This window comes from Lynx rufus, unplaced genomic scaffold (assembly GCF_022079265.1).
Source record: "Lynx rufus isolate CCGP_SWC_20201006 ecotype Redwood Valley unplaced genomic scaffold, mLynRuf1.p SCAF_2, whole genome shotgun sequence".
Classification (NCBI taxonomy): Eukaryota; Metazoa; Chordata; class Mammalia; order Carnivora; family Felidae; genus Lynx; species Lynx rufus.
The window spans coordinates 168,402,384-168,420,043 of NW_025814834.1; the positions used below are offsets into that span (position 1 = coordinate 168,402,384).

Below are 17,660 nucleotides of genomic sequence, written 5' to 3' on the forward strand. Positions count from 1 at the left end.
AATGAGTGCTAGTGGGGAGAGGGGAGAGATGAGAACAAGGCATGGGGAGTCATCTGCAGTAAAAAGAACCGTGACCATGTACAGAAACACAGTAATGCTCCATTTGGAATACAAAGGTTATATCTTTGTCATCATGACAGCAATAGCCATTTACTGAATATTTACCAGGAGAAATTCTATCACTTAACTATAATTAAATGGAATTTATCATTAATTCTCACAGAAACCTTGTAAGTCCTATTATTCACTCCATTTTACAGACAAGGAAGTGGAGGCTTAGAGAGGTTTAAAAAACTCGCCACAGTACATGCAGGAGTTTCATACTCTTCTGTAAATATTAGTGATTTAATTGAGGTACAGAGCTTATGTGATGATCATCCACAAACACCTTTTTTAATGTGAAAATGTTATGGAAGGAACGTAAAGACAGATTATAGAAGTAAAATGGCATCCCATGAACATTCTATTGATTTTAAAATGCTACTATCAAGTAAGATGAAGCCAGCTATTATTCCCATGTAAGAAATGTAGAAATTGCCCCATTTTTCTACCACTACATAAGAATAGACTGGTCATGGGGTGCCTGGGTGGCTCAGTCGGTTGAGCGCCCGACTTTAGCTCAGGTCATGATCTCCCGGTACATGAGTTTGAGCCCCATGTCCGGCTCTGTGCTGACAGCTCAGAGCCTGGAGCCTGTTTCAGATTCCTTGTCTCCCTGTCTCTCTGCTCCTCCCCTGCTCACGCTCTGTCTCTCTCTCCCAAAAATATAAAACATTAAAAAAATTTTGTTTTTAAAGAATAGACTAGTCACTTTAGGGACAGAATTCAGATCATAGTATTTGAGGATGGGGATTTGTTTTTCACGTAGAAAATTTAGATTTTAAGAATAAATGAGTAGGGGCGCCTGGGTGGCTCAGTTGGCTAAGCGTCTGACTTCAGCTCAGGTCATGATCTCACAGTTCGTGAGTTCAAGCCCCGTGTCAAGCTCTGTGCTGACAGCTCAGAGCCTGGAGCCTGCTTCGGATTCTGTCTCTCACTCACTCTCTCTCTCTCTCTGCCCCTCCCCGGTCATGCTCTGTCTCTCTCTGTCTCAAAAATAAAAATAAAAACATTTAAAAAAAAAAAAGAAGAAATGAGGACAAGGGATACAAACTGGAAGGCCCCAGTATGAACACAAATTGAGACAGCGTGTTTGAGAGCAGTATATATCACTGAAAACTACTAAGAGAGATTATAAAAATAAAAATGTATCTACCTCCTCCTAATCAACAGTTCTATTACTTCAGATGATACTACAGGAAGATGATGTCTTGGAATCATTTCAAAACAGGGAAGCACAAAAATAAACAAGCATAAATTACTCTTTATCATAACACTTCACTGCTTATTAAGCATTTCTTTCTTAATCTTTCCTACTTCTGAAAGCATTCATATTATCTCTTAGAATCTTTGTGCAACAACTTCTGACTTTTTTCCAAGATATTTATCTTTAGCAAATGATGCTGGACCTCTATAATCATGGATATTCTCCTCTGGCCAATTCTCTAAGTCAAACTAAAATGTACAGAAGCCAATTCTTCCTGGATTTCATTCAATAATTAAAAGGCAATTATGGAAAATTAACTGATTATCAGAAAAATAACTTGAGGTAAAAACAAGTTATATTTTTTCTATCAATGTAAATTTTTTCAAAAATCACCTAATCCCTCAACAATTTCCTAAGTATATAGTACCTTCCTCTATTAGGAAGAACGTCTACTAGACTACTGTTCTGATGATATTTCTATAAAAAGTTTTATCTCACCATATCCATAGAATAATAACACAGCAAAAATAATACATACCTATGATACCTCAACTGCAAAGTACTTCCCACGAGTGATTGGATTGCATTGGTTGACCATCTGCAAGTCATTTGAGTTAAGTACCCATCAGTTTCACATGATATATTGATATTGACATCTATTTAAAACACATTAAAATATTAATACAAAGCAAAATCACCACAAATTTTTTAATGAAAATAAAATTTCCTTACATTATCAATGGGACTCTAATATAGGGTCCATAATAAAAATCTGTCTGTGGAAGGAAATGAAGGGAAGTTCAGTATTCTTACCAATCACATATAATTCAGCATAGCGATGGTGGCATTCATGCTCGTTGCAGCAGTATATTGCATCGTAGGTAAACTTCCCTCGAGGTTTGGTTGCCTTCAAACTGCGAAAAGTAACTTTGCTAACATGGTCACCCACGACATGATACTGGCTTTGAGGAATTTTCTCAGCTAAATTCATCCACCAAATAATCTTTTTTGAGGAAACAATCTTGTTTTCATTTTTATAAATGCAGTGAAAAGAAACGTTAGACCCGACACTTGTCAGAATTTTAGGTGGAAAGTATATGACATCTGCAATAAGAGAAGAAAGGGAGGATATCAGATGAAGAACAAAAACATCCTGTACGGAATTTATGCTACATAGAGAAGATTCACAATGCAATCAGGATCACACTGCCAAAAATAAAATGAGTGCACTAAGAGACTGTATAACTTGTACTGCCTGCTTACGTACAATTCTGTAGTATCCAGGCATTCCCATTTCCAAATCACTTGAACTTCCAAAAATGTCTCAGTATTTTCTTTTAAAAATTTTTTTAATGTTTTATTTATTTTTGACAGAGAGAGAGAGAGAGAGAGAGAGAGAGCGCGCATGAGTGGGGGAGAGCCAGAGAGACAGGGAAACACAGAATCTGAAGCAGGTTCCAGGCTCTGAGCTGTCAGCACAGAGCCCAACGTGGGGCTTGAACTTATGGACTGTGAGATCTTGACTTGAGCCAAAGTCGGACACTCAACCAACTGAGCCACCCAGGCGCCCCTGTCTCAGTATTTTCTAAACATAGAAACTTATTACAAAGTGTATTTAGTGAGTAATTGTCACTTGCTAATTGACAGGCAGAAAATCAATTTAAATGAAATATAACCTAATTCCACAATGACATATTTTCATCAGACTGTGCCTTATGAATCAGTGAAACCTAGGCTGAGTTCTTGAATCAAATCACTGTAAAGGCAAAATTCTGAAGAATAAATGGTGGTTGCTATTGTCTCATTTGGATATATGAAAATTTCAATCAGCAGGTAAAGCTGAAAAATAAGCTTTAAATAAGAGAACTGGTTAGGGACAGGGCACCTGGGTGGCTAAGTTGGTTAAGCATCCAACTTTGGCTCAGGTCATGATCTCATGGTTTGTGAGTTCGGGCCCCACATCTGACTCTATGCTGACAGCTCAGAGCCTGGAGCCTGCTTCAGATTCTGTGTCTCCGTCTTTCTTTCCCTCTCTCTCTCTCTCTGCACCTCCCCTGCTCGCTCTCTCTCTCTGTCTCTCACTCTCAAAAATAAATAAACATTAAAAATAAATAAATAAATAAATAAATAAATAAATAAATAAATAAATAGAACTAGTTAGGGAAATGTAAAATCAACAATGCCCCAATGCACCAAAACAGGTAAACCTTAAATACTGGTCTGTAATGTTTTAAAGTTATTTAATGCCAGTATGCTGTGGTTAAGGATAAGAGGAACCAATATTTTTCTAAAATATTATTATTTTTTAATGCCTCTACACTATTCCATACTACTTTTTTGGTCCCCTATTGTTGGAAACAATATATTTTTATTTTTAATAAAATAATCTATTGTTTACATAATGTTTATATATTTTTATTTTTAATAAAAGAATTTATTATTTAATAAAACAATCTATATTTTTAATTAGAAACAATAAAAGTGATTGTTTACATAAGAAGAAATCACTTCTGCCACAGTGCATTACAAAAACAGTGTATTTCAGTTGTACAATTCACAATAAGACATTTTCTTCTGAGAGAATATGAATATGTTTCTATTCATATCATCTGGATTACCCCCCAAAACAAAAACGAAAACCTTCATTGATTTTTATTATTTTATATCATCTGGATTACCCCCCAAAAACAAAAATGAAAAACTTCATTGATTTTTATATTTAAGTTTTTTCTTTTTTGCAATAGCGGGCTAAACTCCATGGCCTTTGTATTTAGAATCCATACAAAACATTTGTATTTTGTACGTTTGCAGTCAAGCATAAACAAGAAAAAAATTAGTAGCATGAAATCACTAGACAGAAGACAGTCCATTAGATTTTTAACCCTAGCCTAGGATGGCACTCAAGCTTCGTTAGTACATTACTTACTGCACGCAAGTACCTAGCACAGATCTGAAAAATCATTAACCTATTTTCAATATGCTCCACATGTCATTACTGAATGGCTTCAAAACTTTAAGAGTAATTTATTTTTTTAAAGAGTACACATTAGATTTCAAAAGCTAAGCTGAATCTTTTATGTTTAAAGATAATGAAAAACTCAAACCATTTCACTTCAAAATTGAATGCCTCAGTAAGGCTTAATCAAGAAATGCAGTTAAAGGCATAGTATTTTGGCATGATTAAATACTAAGATATTAGCTTACAAAAAAGAAAAGCAGGTTATTAAAAACCTGATGATGTGTAAAGTTTACATTGAATATACAGAAATTGATATGAAGTAAATGAATATTTAATTTTTAAAATAATATAAATATATATTTTATTCTCATGTAAGATACTCCACAACATTTAATTTGTAAAACGAGAAAATAATAATTTTCTTCTGATGACCAGGTACCAATACTTTTGTAAGGTCTAAAATAATGAATTTCATTAAAAGAGGAAAATCTTTTGATAAATATTAGTGAATTACCTACATGAACATAAATCATGAATCAAAACATTATAGTTAAAGTTATTTTACAATGTGTTTATTATAGCTCCAGAAAATAGATTTTTAAATTTTCAAAGCAGACTTCCTATTTTCCTTTGAGGGAAAAATATTTTCTCCAGCACATTATAAGCACTGCCAAGTATGAAATGAAGAAATTATCTGTTTCTCCTCTTCTTCGGCAGCACAAGAATGTAATTAAGAAAGGTACTACAAGAATGAGCACTTCTAAACTTGTTTTAAGTGTGTGGCGTAACTCAACTGCAACATTGTTAGCCTTCCTAAGTTCTGCGAGGGTCCTGGGTTTTCTTCTCAAAGTCCAAGGTCTCCCAATAGCTACAAAGAAAGAACCTAGCCAATTCATTTTCAAAAAATCTGTAAGAATTCCTTGATTAGAAATGGTCAATGCTTCATTAACTGTGTACTTGGTAGGTACAGCTTTAATAAATCAATGACTACAAAATAGTAACTATAAAGGTACTAATAATTAGCATTCTGTTTGCTCCGGCAACAATACATCAGACAACCTCTGTTAAAAAAAGAAAAATCAATAAAATCCAAAGTGTTTGGAAATGATAAAGCAGGTATGCTAATTCACTCATGCTAAATAAGTTAATGCCTCAAACTTACAGAATACTTCTGTTTGGTGGATGTCATTGTAGCACCTAGCAGTGAGCAACAGAAGATAATCTAATAATATTAAATACCTAGATTTAAGGGAGAAGGATCCAAATCCTTTTACATAAGAATAGGAAGCTCCCGAGTTTGGAGAAACATACTTCACTGCTGCACAGCACTCAAGAACAAGCCTCAAGTGCAGTAAGCACCGTGAGGTGTAGAAAGTGCTGTGAAGGTAAACTCAGCAAAACTAAAACTTGAACAACCTAAGCAACACTGAAACCTCGTTTATCAGGAACCAGGAAGGAAATGAGAGGTCCCACTAAAATGCTCGATGTAAGTTTACTGCTTATTAGTTCCCAGTATCAATTTTTAGTGACACCAGAAATCTTGCATAAATATACATCATGCACTTAATCACTGTATTAGTGTGTACAAACATGAGCGCTGGGATTGGCCTGCCAGCTCTAGATTGTGCCAACTTTTACAAGTTACTTAACCTCTCTAAATCTCGACTGCTCTGTTTGTAAAAAGGGAGTATCAGGGAGACATAGGTGAATACCCTATCTCACAGGGCATCAAAAGGATAAAATGCTAATACATGTAAAGCACTTAGAGCAGTGCTTGAAACACAGGAAGTACCCTGTAACTGTCATTACTATGATTATTATTATTATTATTATTATTCAGTAGGGAAGTATGAACCTAATTGTACCTTTGATTTATGATTCAGCACCCATCATTACATCATTACAGAAGATGATACTGTAACACAGAAATGTGCTTGGGAGCTACTGAAGTGTGTAGGCTTTTCTCCCCACTCTTGGTGTCCCTAGTCTACTTTCTATTTGGCAAGTTTCTATCTTTCCCTTAATATTTACCTGGTACCACTCACTGGCAACTAAGCCATCCAAGTCTGTTAAACTAGTAAGCTACTTTTACACTTATTTCTAAATCAACAAATTCTGCCCATTGGGGCAGCTGTTTACTCACTGTCTGGCTTTATTTTTAACTTATTTTCAGACATTTCTGTTTGGGATGTCTAAAGTCACTAGAGGGATACACCTGTGGTGAATAAGTAAAAGGATAGGTGTTAATTGTAATACTGTTAGAGACTGTACAAGCAAACAAACTGGTAAAGTTTCTTCTCAACAAAACATATCTTTATTACTGTCAGGTACACAAAACACTAAATATATGCAGAGGGAAGGGCATATATATGCCTATGTGTGTGTTTTATAATACATATTAATAAATCTTATTTATATTATGCACAAAAGCATAAGAATGTGGTCCAACATATTCAGAAACCAAGCAAATTTAATCCTGCACATGACGACCATGAACTAAGAAAGTAATAGTAGTATGAAAGGATTTTGCACAATATAAAACAGAACTAAGCCTATGTCCATCCAAAGGTCTAAAAAACCTGACCTGAACAATCTAAAACAAAATCTTACATGAAATATAACACAAATAACTATCACATCATAATCGATCAAAATGTTCATCTTAGGGGCACCTAGGCGGCTCAGTCGGTTAAGCATCTGACTTAGGCTCAGGTCATGATCTGACGGTTCATGGGTTTGACATGAACTGTGCTGACAGTGGGGAGCCTGGAACCTGCTTCGGACTCTGCATCTCCCTCCCTCTGCTCCTCCCCTGCTCTCACTCTATCTCTCTTTCTCTCTCTCATAAATAAATAAATAAATAAATAAATAAATAAATAAATAAATAAATAAAATTTAAAAAAATATATTTAAAAAAATAAATATTAAAAAAATTTCATATTAGTCCCACTAAAAATATAACATTGCTAAGAGCCATTATTCTAAAAAGGCATAAATGTATGAATATTCAAAATGTTGAATATTAGCAAGCTTTAAAAATAACAATGATTCTTTTAGAATTTCCCTCTTCTTCAGAAAGGGTACATTTTCAGATCTAATTAAGAAGTAAAATCATAAAGAAGAAAGCCATTTTTTTCTCAAAGAGAAACATTTCACCAGAAGGTAGTTAAAGGGGCCATACGGTCACTCAGAGTAGGTTTCCAGACCACTTCTCTCCTCTTCTACCCACTTCACCCCATCCCACTGTTGTAAAAACTTCCATGGGATAGTCTTTAAAATTTGATTTATAATTCATTCCTTGCTACATAACTCACAGCTGGTCATTAAGTCCTGTTAATCAACAATAAATAATTGAAGGTAGAAAAGTTGACCTTCCTTGGAAATAATCCCAAAGCTGAGTTGTCAGCACCATATTACACACATTGCTCAATAATTATTTGAGGAAAAGTGATGAGAAATTCATGTTTTCTAAATCTGTTCCCACAAGGTTCCTGACTTTCCTAGAGAGAACCAATCCTTCCCGTTGCCTAGCACTTGGTCAGCTCTTCTGACAACCTTGCTCATGCAATTAGTTATGTATCATGTCAACCTCTCACCTTTATTAGATGCTGAGATTTTGAATATCGAGTTGTGGTTTATAAACTATGGTTGCATCTACTATTTACTGAGTGCTTACTAAGGGTCAGGACAAGAAAATATTAAGGGCAGCTTTCCAAATCCGTAACAGTGACCTCACTTATTTGAGCTATGCTCAGTAATACAATGAACGTCAATAGAAGTAATACATTGTGAAGCAGGGGCTTTTTTTGTTTGATTTTGTTTTTTGTGGTTGTTTTTTCTTTTTTTTGCAACTTTGCTGTGTGAGAATCCTCTAATTCAGTGCAGACATTAGGCGAATTGTGCCATTCTATCATATAAAGACATCTCTATTTTGCAGATGAGGAAAGGAGGCATAGAAAGGTTAAGAAACTTTCCAAATAAGTGGTGGGGCCGGGACTTCTATAAACTTGTCGGACTCCAAAGTCAGTGCTCTTAAACCACTAATGCTACAGACTTTTTGACTAAGCAATGCTTTTTAAATAGTAAGCAATCAATACATGAACTTATTTAGTTAAATATGTTGACTATCTTCTCAGTGATTTACACAGCACTTGTCTCTATATATCCATAATCAACCTGCATGAGTTTCAGAAGGAATAATTTTGGTCTTTTGATGGATCAGACAACTAGGCAAAGGTCCACAAAGTGTCTTCCTATGGTCACAAGTTAGCATGTGACAGGGTTGCACTATTCTAAGGCTCCCGGGCCTCTTTGTAAAACACCACCCCAACTTCACGAGGTAGTTCTGAATAAATCACAGTTTTTCTGATGTTAAGCTTAACTTTCAAAATATGCAAATTAACAGTGAAAACTCTCAAAAGCAAGTATCTAGAGTGGAAAAAATTATTTTATTATGTTATTATTTATTATTTAAAATATAATAATTAAATAAAATTTGAATATTTGAAATTTATGTCAAATAAACATATCTGACATAAATAAACATATACCTAAATGTAAATTCAAAAAACATCAATAGAGGTAAGGTTCTGAATTTGTATATTTGGAACCTTTCTATCTTTTCTATCTTTCTATCTTTTGAGTAAGAAAGAATAATTCAGCAAGACACTACTATGGATGAATGTAAACTTGGGAACCTTTACACAAGTTTTCATTAACAAATTAACCTGTCAAAATTTAAATAAAACATTAATATTGCATTCCTCCTTGACTGCCACAAAGTTTAAGATGCTTATAACAGGCCAAAGAAAAAATCAGGAAGCATATTCTCCTCTCAGTAGGAGCCACTATTAGCAATCCTACCTTGTGTGGTAAAGATCAGAGGGGCACTCCAGTCACTCCAGAGTCCTGGGCCATCCAGTCTCCTGCCCCTCACTTGAACTTCATATGAAGACCCAGGAAGCACACTGTCTACCAGCAGAGATGTAGCTGAGACAATCTCATCAGCCTATTAAATATTATTTGAAAACATCAGAGCATCAAGTTGATGTGGAACCTTTATCAAAATTGATGACAAGCAGTCTTAGCAAATTTCAAAGAATTAAAATCTTACAGAACAGTTAGCAGGCCCCAGTGGAATTCATTTGCACATTTGTCAATAAAAGTTTAAAGAGCCCATGAGTCCAAGAAGAAAATCACAGTGACAGGAAATATTTTTACCTGAATAATAATGAATATTGACCTTTCGAAATTTGAGAGACACAGCTGAAGTCAATGGAGAGCTTTAAGCCACCACTGACATCTCTAATAAACACATATGGTAGGAAATAATGAGCAGGGGTGGACAGAGAATAACAAACATTCCTAGAATAAAGCTTCACAGAGAAGGGCACGAATAATTTAAAAACCTGAACTTGATGATAAGCTACAGTGAATCAAAATATAGTTTATACACTAGAGAGCAGATATCCAAGAGACTTAATTCTGCATAAGACAACCACTACTAAGAACTGCTTAGCAAATAAATTCAGTTTTCCAATGATGTACTCCAAAGCTACTGAACTCCCTGGCCTCTTAAACTGGGAAAGGGTGAAAAGCGCTAGGAACGTATTACACAATAGCAGATCACTTATATTTCAAATTCTATTATCTCCGTTTTATAGATGAGAAAGCTGAAGCCCAGAGAAGCCTTAACTCTGCTTTTCCCACACGTGGCACTAAGGATTCCTTTTCTGCTCTTCATGAAAATAAAGTCTTTAAAAAACTGGCCCAGAGTTAAAAAGACAGTTTTTATATCTAAATTATATAACAATTCATTTCATAAGGGAAAATGCCAAACTCCATGCACAGTCCACGCTCCTTATGACCTCTTTCTTCTCCTCTCCTACTCCTCTCTGATTCATCCACTGCTACTCTTGCTCTCACTCACTCCCCTGGCCTCTAGCTTCTCATCCAGCTTATGGCCTCTGAATTGCTGTTTCCTCTATTTGGAAACTAATGCCCCCATATATCTCCATCACGAACCTCCTTCAAATCCTTGCCCAAATGTCACCTTCTCAATGAGGTCTTCCCCACCTCCACTTAATGCTACAACCTACCATCTCCACCAGCACCCTCAAGCTCCCCTCTCCAGTTTGTTCTACCACCAAGTGCATCCTGATGCCCGTAGAACAGTTCCTAGCACCTATTAGGTACTCAATAAACACTGAAACGATGCAAAAGGGATTTGACACACTTTACACTACAAATGCATGCACTGCATGTAAACAAATATGTTGAGCAATAAAAAAAGTAAGTTTGAATTGTAAAATCAGAAAGGATTATGATCATGAATCCAAGTTTCTGTAACTGGACTTTCTATAGCCCTTTAGCCGTGTGTGCGTGCATGCGTGGAAGGAGAGGGAAGAGACAGAGAAAGATGGTAATCTACACATAAACTCTTTTTGGAAGTGGAACTTTCTCTGGGACTAAATTCTGGGAAGAATTTGTCATGCCCCTCAATATATAACATGGATCCATACATAAGAGATACTGTGCAACATCAAACAATTTTTCTAAAAGCATTTTACCAAAGATGCAGACATGCTGTTCATATGGTCATTTCCTAGGCTGATCTTAAATGAAAGCAAGTATAATATTAAATTACAGCTGGTTCTGCTCCAGAAGAGCCATGTACATTTGGCAAGCAAAGGGCATTTGAGATGGGACTTGGAAAGCGCCGTATCTTCAGTTGCTTCTCGATGTTCCATTTTGTTTACTAAAATATACTTACTGGAGCACCTGAGTGGCTGCCTCCATTAAGTATCAGACTCTTGATCTCGATTCAGGGCATCTTGGCTCAGGGCATGATCTCATGATTTCATGAGTTCGAGCTCTACATCAGGCTCTGTGCTGACAGCACAGAGCCTGCTTGGGACTCTTTCTCTCCTTCTCTCTCTCCCCTTCCCACATTAGGGTTGTCTCTCTCTCAAAATAAATAAATAAACATTAAAATTTTTTTCCAATTTAAACTATACTTACTTTTCTCATATTTGTTGAAGAATTCTCTGAATATTTCACTTGATATTGAAGTTGAAATGGTACCAATGTTGGGCTGGACCAAGAAATTTTTAAATTGCCAGTGTCTGTGATTTCCATATGTAAACCTAATGGTGGATCAGGCTTCACTTAAGGAAAAGAGAATATTTTGAAGTCAAGCAATTTTCATGATACTCATAAAATAAAGTCAAAATGACGTTGAAAAAAAAAATTTAAAAAAAGGGGCGCCTGGGTGGCGCAGTCGGTTAAGCGTCCGACTTCAGCCAGGTCACGATCTCGCGGTCCGTGGGTTCGAGCCCCGCGTCGGGCTCTGGGCTGATGGCTCAGAGCCTGGAGCCTGTTTCCGATGCTGTGTCTCCCTCTCTCTCTGCCCCTCCCCCGTTCATGCTCTGTCTCTCTCTGTCCCAAAAATAAATAAAAACGTTGAAAAAAAAATTCAAAATGAATTTTTAACAGATCCTAATCTTTTAACTACTTAAAAGGTAACCTTAAGCAAAGGCTAATTACAGAACCAAAATATTAGGTCTCCTCCTTGTATCTTTCCATAACAATCCACACATCTTCCTTTCCTTCTCCCTAAATGGTAAAAACTGTAAATCAGTAAATGAGGTTGTTTTGATAAACGTGAATTCCTGCTGTAAAAAAGTCTGTTAACTTTATTTAAACTGGCATTCCCCAAACTTCTTTGAAGCTTCTCCCTACCACACTCACCCACTGTTTTAGTGGGTGACAAAGAAAAACAGCATTTTGCAGAGCACTACTTGGAAAATGCATACAGAGTTTTCAGGTAAAACTTCACACAAATATGCATGCAAACTTCAGCAAACCTATTAACTTTGAAATACAGTAATCTAGATGCACCAATTCAAATAACCCACAGCATGCATATTTTACATGCAATAAACATAGCATTAGCAGGCCCTGGCTTGTCACCAGAAATGGGCATAGAGTTTCATAGTCTAACAATATGTTTAGCTTAGTAAATGATTTGAGTTTGTATGTATACGCATGTGTTTATGTATGAATATGCATTTGTGTATAGATTTTGTGTGTGTGTGTGTGTGTGTGTGTGTGTGTGTAGTTTTAAGCACACATAACCTTGGGACACCTGGGTGGCTCACTCAGTTAAGCATCTGACTTCAGTTCAGGTCGTGATCTCACAGTTTATGAGTTCTAGTCCTGCATCAGGCTCTGTGCTAACAGCTCAGAACCCATCTCCCCTGTCTCTGTTCCTTGCTTGTGTGCTCTCTCTCTCCCAAAAACAAATAAACATTAAAAAGAAAAATTAAAAACACATAACCTTTAAATTATTTGTAGAAACAATATAAACATCTTACAATAAAAGACTGGCTAAAGAAATAATGGCTCATCCCTATAAGGGGCTCTATATAGCCATTAAAAATGATAATGGAGAAGAATATTGAACATGTTTAATACTGTTAGTATTGTAAGTTTATTGGGGGTGCCTAGGTGGCCCGGTCAGTTAAGTGTCTGACTCCTGACTTCAGCTCAGGTCATAATCTCACGGTTTGTGAGTTTGAGCCCTGCATCGGGCTCTATACTGACAGCGCAGAGCCTGCTTATGATTCTTTCTCCCTCTCTCCGTCCCTCCCCTATTTGCTCTCTATCTCTCTCTCAAAATAAATAAAAATAAATTTTAAAAAAAGTTTATTAAACAACATCTATACTTGGATTCCTGATTTTTTTTTTGAAATTAACAAATAAAAGAATATTCATAAATATGTATTAAAATTAGAAAAAATGACAAAATGATGGAAAACAGATAATGAATTTGTCCTTTTTGCACATCTCTTGTGTTTTTAAGATTTTAACTAGCAGAACTTACATACATAGAAATAGTCATTACATTGAAACACTGATTTGCATTTCATTTTCAAGAACTAAAATGGCACATTACTGTTTTTTAACACACTGTATTTTCTTTTCATTTTTTTTAATGTTTTTATTTATTTTTGAAGGAGAGAGAGAGACAGAGCATGAGCAGGGGAGGACCAGAGAGAGAGGGAGACACAGAATCCAAAGCAGGCTCCAGGCTCTGAGCTGTCAGCACAGAGCCCGACATGGGGCTTGAACTCACAAACCATGAGATCATGACCTGAGCCAAAGTCAGACACTCAACCAACTGAGCCACCCAGGCGTCCCTTAACACACTGTATTTTCAAGAATTTAGACATAGTTTTTCTCTTTTCCTTGAATCAAAATTAATAAAGTTTTCATTTTATGTGACATATTACAAATTTTAGTTATTTTAAAGCAGGGACAGATAAACACTAAAGTCTAGAAACAATAGGTGAAACTCACTGAGTTCTCATGACCAAAAAGAAAACAAAACAAAGCCATCAAACAGAAGAGAAATCATAAAATTATAAACTATTGTACACTTCCTGCCTGTATAGATATATTCCTTAATATTAGAAATCTAAAAATAAATCTTTCCCTGAACCACCTATGTCCCCAGTCTTAGATATACTGCCACCTACCTGCTTCTTTCACAGTAATATCTCTTGGAAGCATTGGCACTACTCATTCCGCCCACTTTGTGTCCCATCTTCCTAACCAACCTACTCTGATCAGGTCTACCTCCTCACCAATCCACTGAAAGCGCTCTCTCTTATCAAGATCACCACCCTTTTCCAAACCCAGTATCAGCTGTCTGATCCATTTCACTCCACCTCTCAGTGGCATTCCACATATCTGCTCACTGTTCCTGCATGGTTCCAGGCCACCATGTTCTTTTACTCCTCTTTTCCCTCTGACTGCCTCAGTCTTTCCCTTGCTGAACTCTAAGTGGCTGATCTTATTCAATCCCATAAACATCTATACACCAAATACTCCTGTATATATCTCCCTTGAACTCTAGGATCATATGCCCAAATGCCTACTCAGCATCTCTTGGGTATCTATAAGCATCTCAAAATTAATGTGTCACACCTGATCCTCCCCAAATCTCCCCATCCCAGTATATGGTACCACTATTCACTGGCATGCTCTGGTCCTAGCCTGAGTGTTATCCTTGGCTCTTCTCTTTCCTTCGTACCAAATCCACTAGAAATCTCAGATAGCACCATCTCCCAAATAAATTCCAACTATGACCATTTCTTTCTTCTCCATTGCTACATCCCTAAACCAACTAGATCATTCCAATAACCTCCTATCTGAGCCCTCTGATTCCATTCTTGCAACTATCCTTCCTCTTTTCCCCATCAACTTTCTTCTCCACATGCAGAGCAAATTTTAAACATGCACACAGACACAAATACCTGACCATATCACTCTCCTGGTTCAAAAGCTTCCAGTGCAATTAGGATAAAATCCAACTCTGTAACTCTGGCCTACGATATGAACCCAATAACTCTCCGACCACATCTCCAGATATTCCCTTACCTCATTCAGCCCAAACATAGAGGCCTTTTCTTTGGTTCCTCCAACTGCCAAGCTCATTCCATCTCAGAGGTTTCATGGGTGCTATTTTTCCTGCATGGAGCACCTTTCGCTCTGGATTTTTACACAGTTTTTTCTCTTTCATTTAGCCCAACTGCTATCTCCCAAAACAGGTCTTCTTTGACCTCCATAGCTAAAATAATAGTCACTACACCTGACACTCTCCATCTCTTAATTCTTTTATGGAACTTAAAATTTTGGGACATTATCATATATGCCCAAGCATATGGAAAGATTTTTTTTCTCAAAAATCCTTACTGAAAAAAAAACAAAACTCTTTTTAAGTTTCTTATAAAGTCTATCATAGAACTTCATCTTAACTTTTATTTTTTTTAAATATGCAATTCAATTCTGGCTCCAGGTGCTTCTAAAAATCACCTGAGAGTATTAGTTTTAAAAAGAGAACATAACAGTATTTTATAAATATTATGTATATTTTTTCCTGTGGTATAATTTCATGATGGAATTGTTTAGGCATCATCACAATTATGTTGTAGAGACCAAAAATATATCCCTAGAAGACAAATTATTTGAAAGTCCTAATGTTAAAATATGATGTCATATGCATTCATATGTCATATGTCATATGCAAATCTACATATGCAGATGTCATGCTCAGTAACTTAGAAAGAAATGAAGGTGAGGCTATGTGAAAAACTGTGTGAGATGCCTGGAAAAGTGGCTCCTGTGATGTCAAAAACAATGATGCAATGATGCATGTAAGAAGTTTGTATACAATGCTTTCAAGAAATACAAGTGGAAAATAGTAACACTGTTACATTACATATTATATATAATATACATACATACACAAAACTGAGTTAATAAACACATTAAGTGAACACTTGCCTATCTTATTCATATTTGTAATTATATGTTCAAGTGGATCAAAAGAAATTTTGGGAATCTTTGCACTAAAAATCTGGGCCATAACCTATTACTTGAGTTTTTCTTATAATCAGATTTGTACAGCAAATTATTTAGTTGTTTACTTTTTTACTATCCCTGTCTGCTTAATATTGTCTCTGGTCTATGAGGCAGAAACTCTGTCTCATTCACCACTGTTTCCCCAGCTCCTAGGTCAGTGGCTGACACACATGAGCCTCTGAGAAATATTTATTGAAGGAAGAAATCCAGGTAAAAAACAAGCTTCTCATTATTTTTGGAAATTATTATCTGATAAGTGAAAACAGAAATAACCAAACGACACGTATCCATTGCACAGATCCAGGATTTAAGAAAAAATGTTTTTAAGAAAGAATTTAACAACTGCAGAGATATCTATATTGTGCTTAAAACATTCTAGAAGCTACTCTTAATAGTTCCTCATACCACATTTACCATCCTTACAGCTCGAAAGCAAGATAAACTATTGAAAAAAAACATTTTGTGAGCAATTTTTAACCTGCTTGTGTGACTGATGTTTAGATCTATTATCTCTTTTATACACAACTTACCAACATTTATGGGCTGAACTGACATCATAGGTGACTGAAAAATTACTCCACCAGACGTGATTTTGAAATACATAAGAAGAGTGTGGTTGAGTTTGGCTGTGGGCACAGGCACATGGCATTCACAGCTGTCACGAACACTGCAGTTACACTGAACAGTCAGAAAACTGCCCTTCTGGGGGACCGGAAGTGACTCTTCTAACACTTCAGGCCTATGTGAAAAAAGAAGAGATAAATATTAGTGTAGATGTGGCATGTACTGGATTTACTTAAAATGTATGACAAAAACTTCTGCGCCTCCAGCTTAAAAGGCATCTAGGAAAAAACAAAGGATGCATTATATCAGAGACACAAACATAAGAGTTAAAGCAGGCTAGCCATTAGAAAGAGTATCAGCACAGGGGCACCTGGCTGGCTCCATCGGTAGGGCATGTGACTCTGGATCTTGGAATCGTAAGTTCGAGCCCCATGTTGGGTATAGAGATGACTTAAAAATAATAAAAAATCTTAAAAGAAATAATACCAGCAACAAGGTACTGAAGCAATAGTGAAATACCAAAAAGGAAAGAGATACTGTGATCCTAAAACTCTATATCCAGAGAAAATATCTTTCAAAATAAACATGAAATAAAGGTTTTTTTAAGCATACCAAAACTGAAAGAATTCATCACCCATCAAGTGTGTATTATAAAAGCTGCCAAAGAAAATCCATCAGGCAAAAGAAAATGATAGCAGATGGAAGACAGGTTCCACACAAAGAAATGAAAATAACTTTAAAAGGGTATTTACTTGGGAATGCAAGCTGGTGCAGCCGCTCTGGAAAACAGTAGGGAGGTTCCTCAAAAAACTAAAAATAGAACTACCCTATGACCCAGCAATTGCACTACTAGGCATCTATCCATGGGATACAGGTGTGCTGTTTCAAAGGGACACATGCACCCCATGTTTATAGCAGCACTATCAACAAGAGCCAAACTACGGAAAGAGCCCAAATGTCCATCGATGGATGAATGGATAAAGAAGATGTGGTATATACATACAATGGAGTATTACTCGGCAATCAAAAAGAATGAAATCTTGCCATTTGCAACTACATGGATCGAACTAGAGGGTATTATGCTAAGCGAAATTAGTCAGAGAAAAACAAGTATCATATGACTTCACTCATATGAATACTTTTAGAGACAAAACAGATGAACATAAGGGAAGGGAAACAAAAAGAATATAAAAACAGGGAGGGGGACAAAGCAGAAGAGACTCATGAATATGGAGAACAAACTGAGGGTCACTGGAGGGATTGTGGGAGGGGGGGTGAGCTAAATGGGTAAGGGACACTAAGGTAATCTACTCCTGAAATCATTGTTGCACTATATGCTAACTAATTTGGATGTAAATTTTAAAAAATTAAAATTAAAATTAAAAAAAATAAATAATAAATATG

General features: G+C 36.1%; 1 protein-coding gene across 1 annotated transcript in view; it reads right to left on the bottom strand.

Annotated features, from left to right (window-relative positions):
* Window positions 1-17,660, bottom strand: part of LEPR (leptin receptor) — a 70,316-nt gene that overhangs the window by 29,136 nt on the left and 23,520 nt on the right. Inside the window, exons 4-8 of the mRNA XM_047085345.1 lie at window positions 16,223-16,431; window positions 11,286-11,431; window positions 9,129-9,273; window positions 2,120-2,410; window positions 1,845-1,962 (exon numbers count right to left, since the gene is read on the bottom strand). Of these exons, the coding sequence (XP_046941301.1) occupies window positions 1,845-1,962; window positions 2,120-2,410; window positions 9,129-9,273; window positions 11,286-11,431; window positions 16,223-16,431 (909 nt within the window). The remainder of the gene's footprint in view (window positions 1-1,844; window positions 1,963-2,119; window positions 2,411-9,128; window positions 9,274-11,285; window positions 11,432-16,222; window positions 16,432-17,660) is intronic.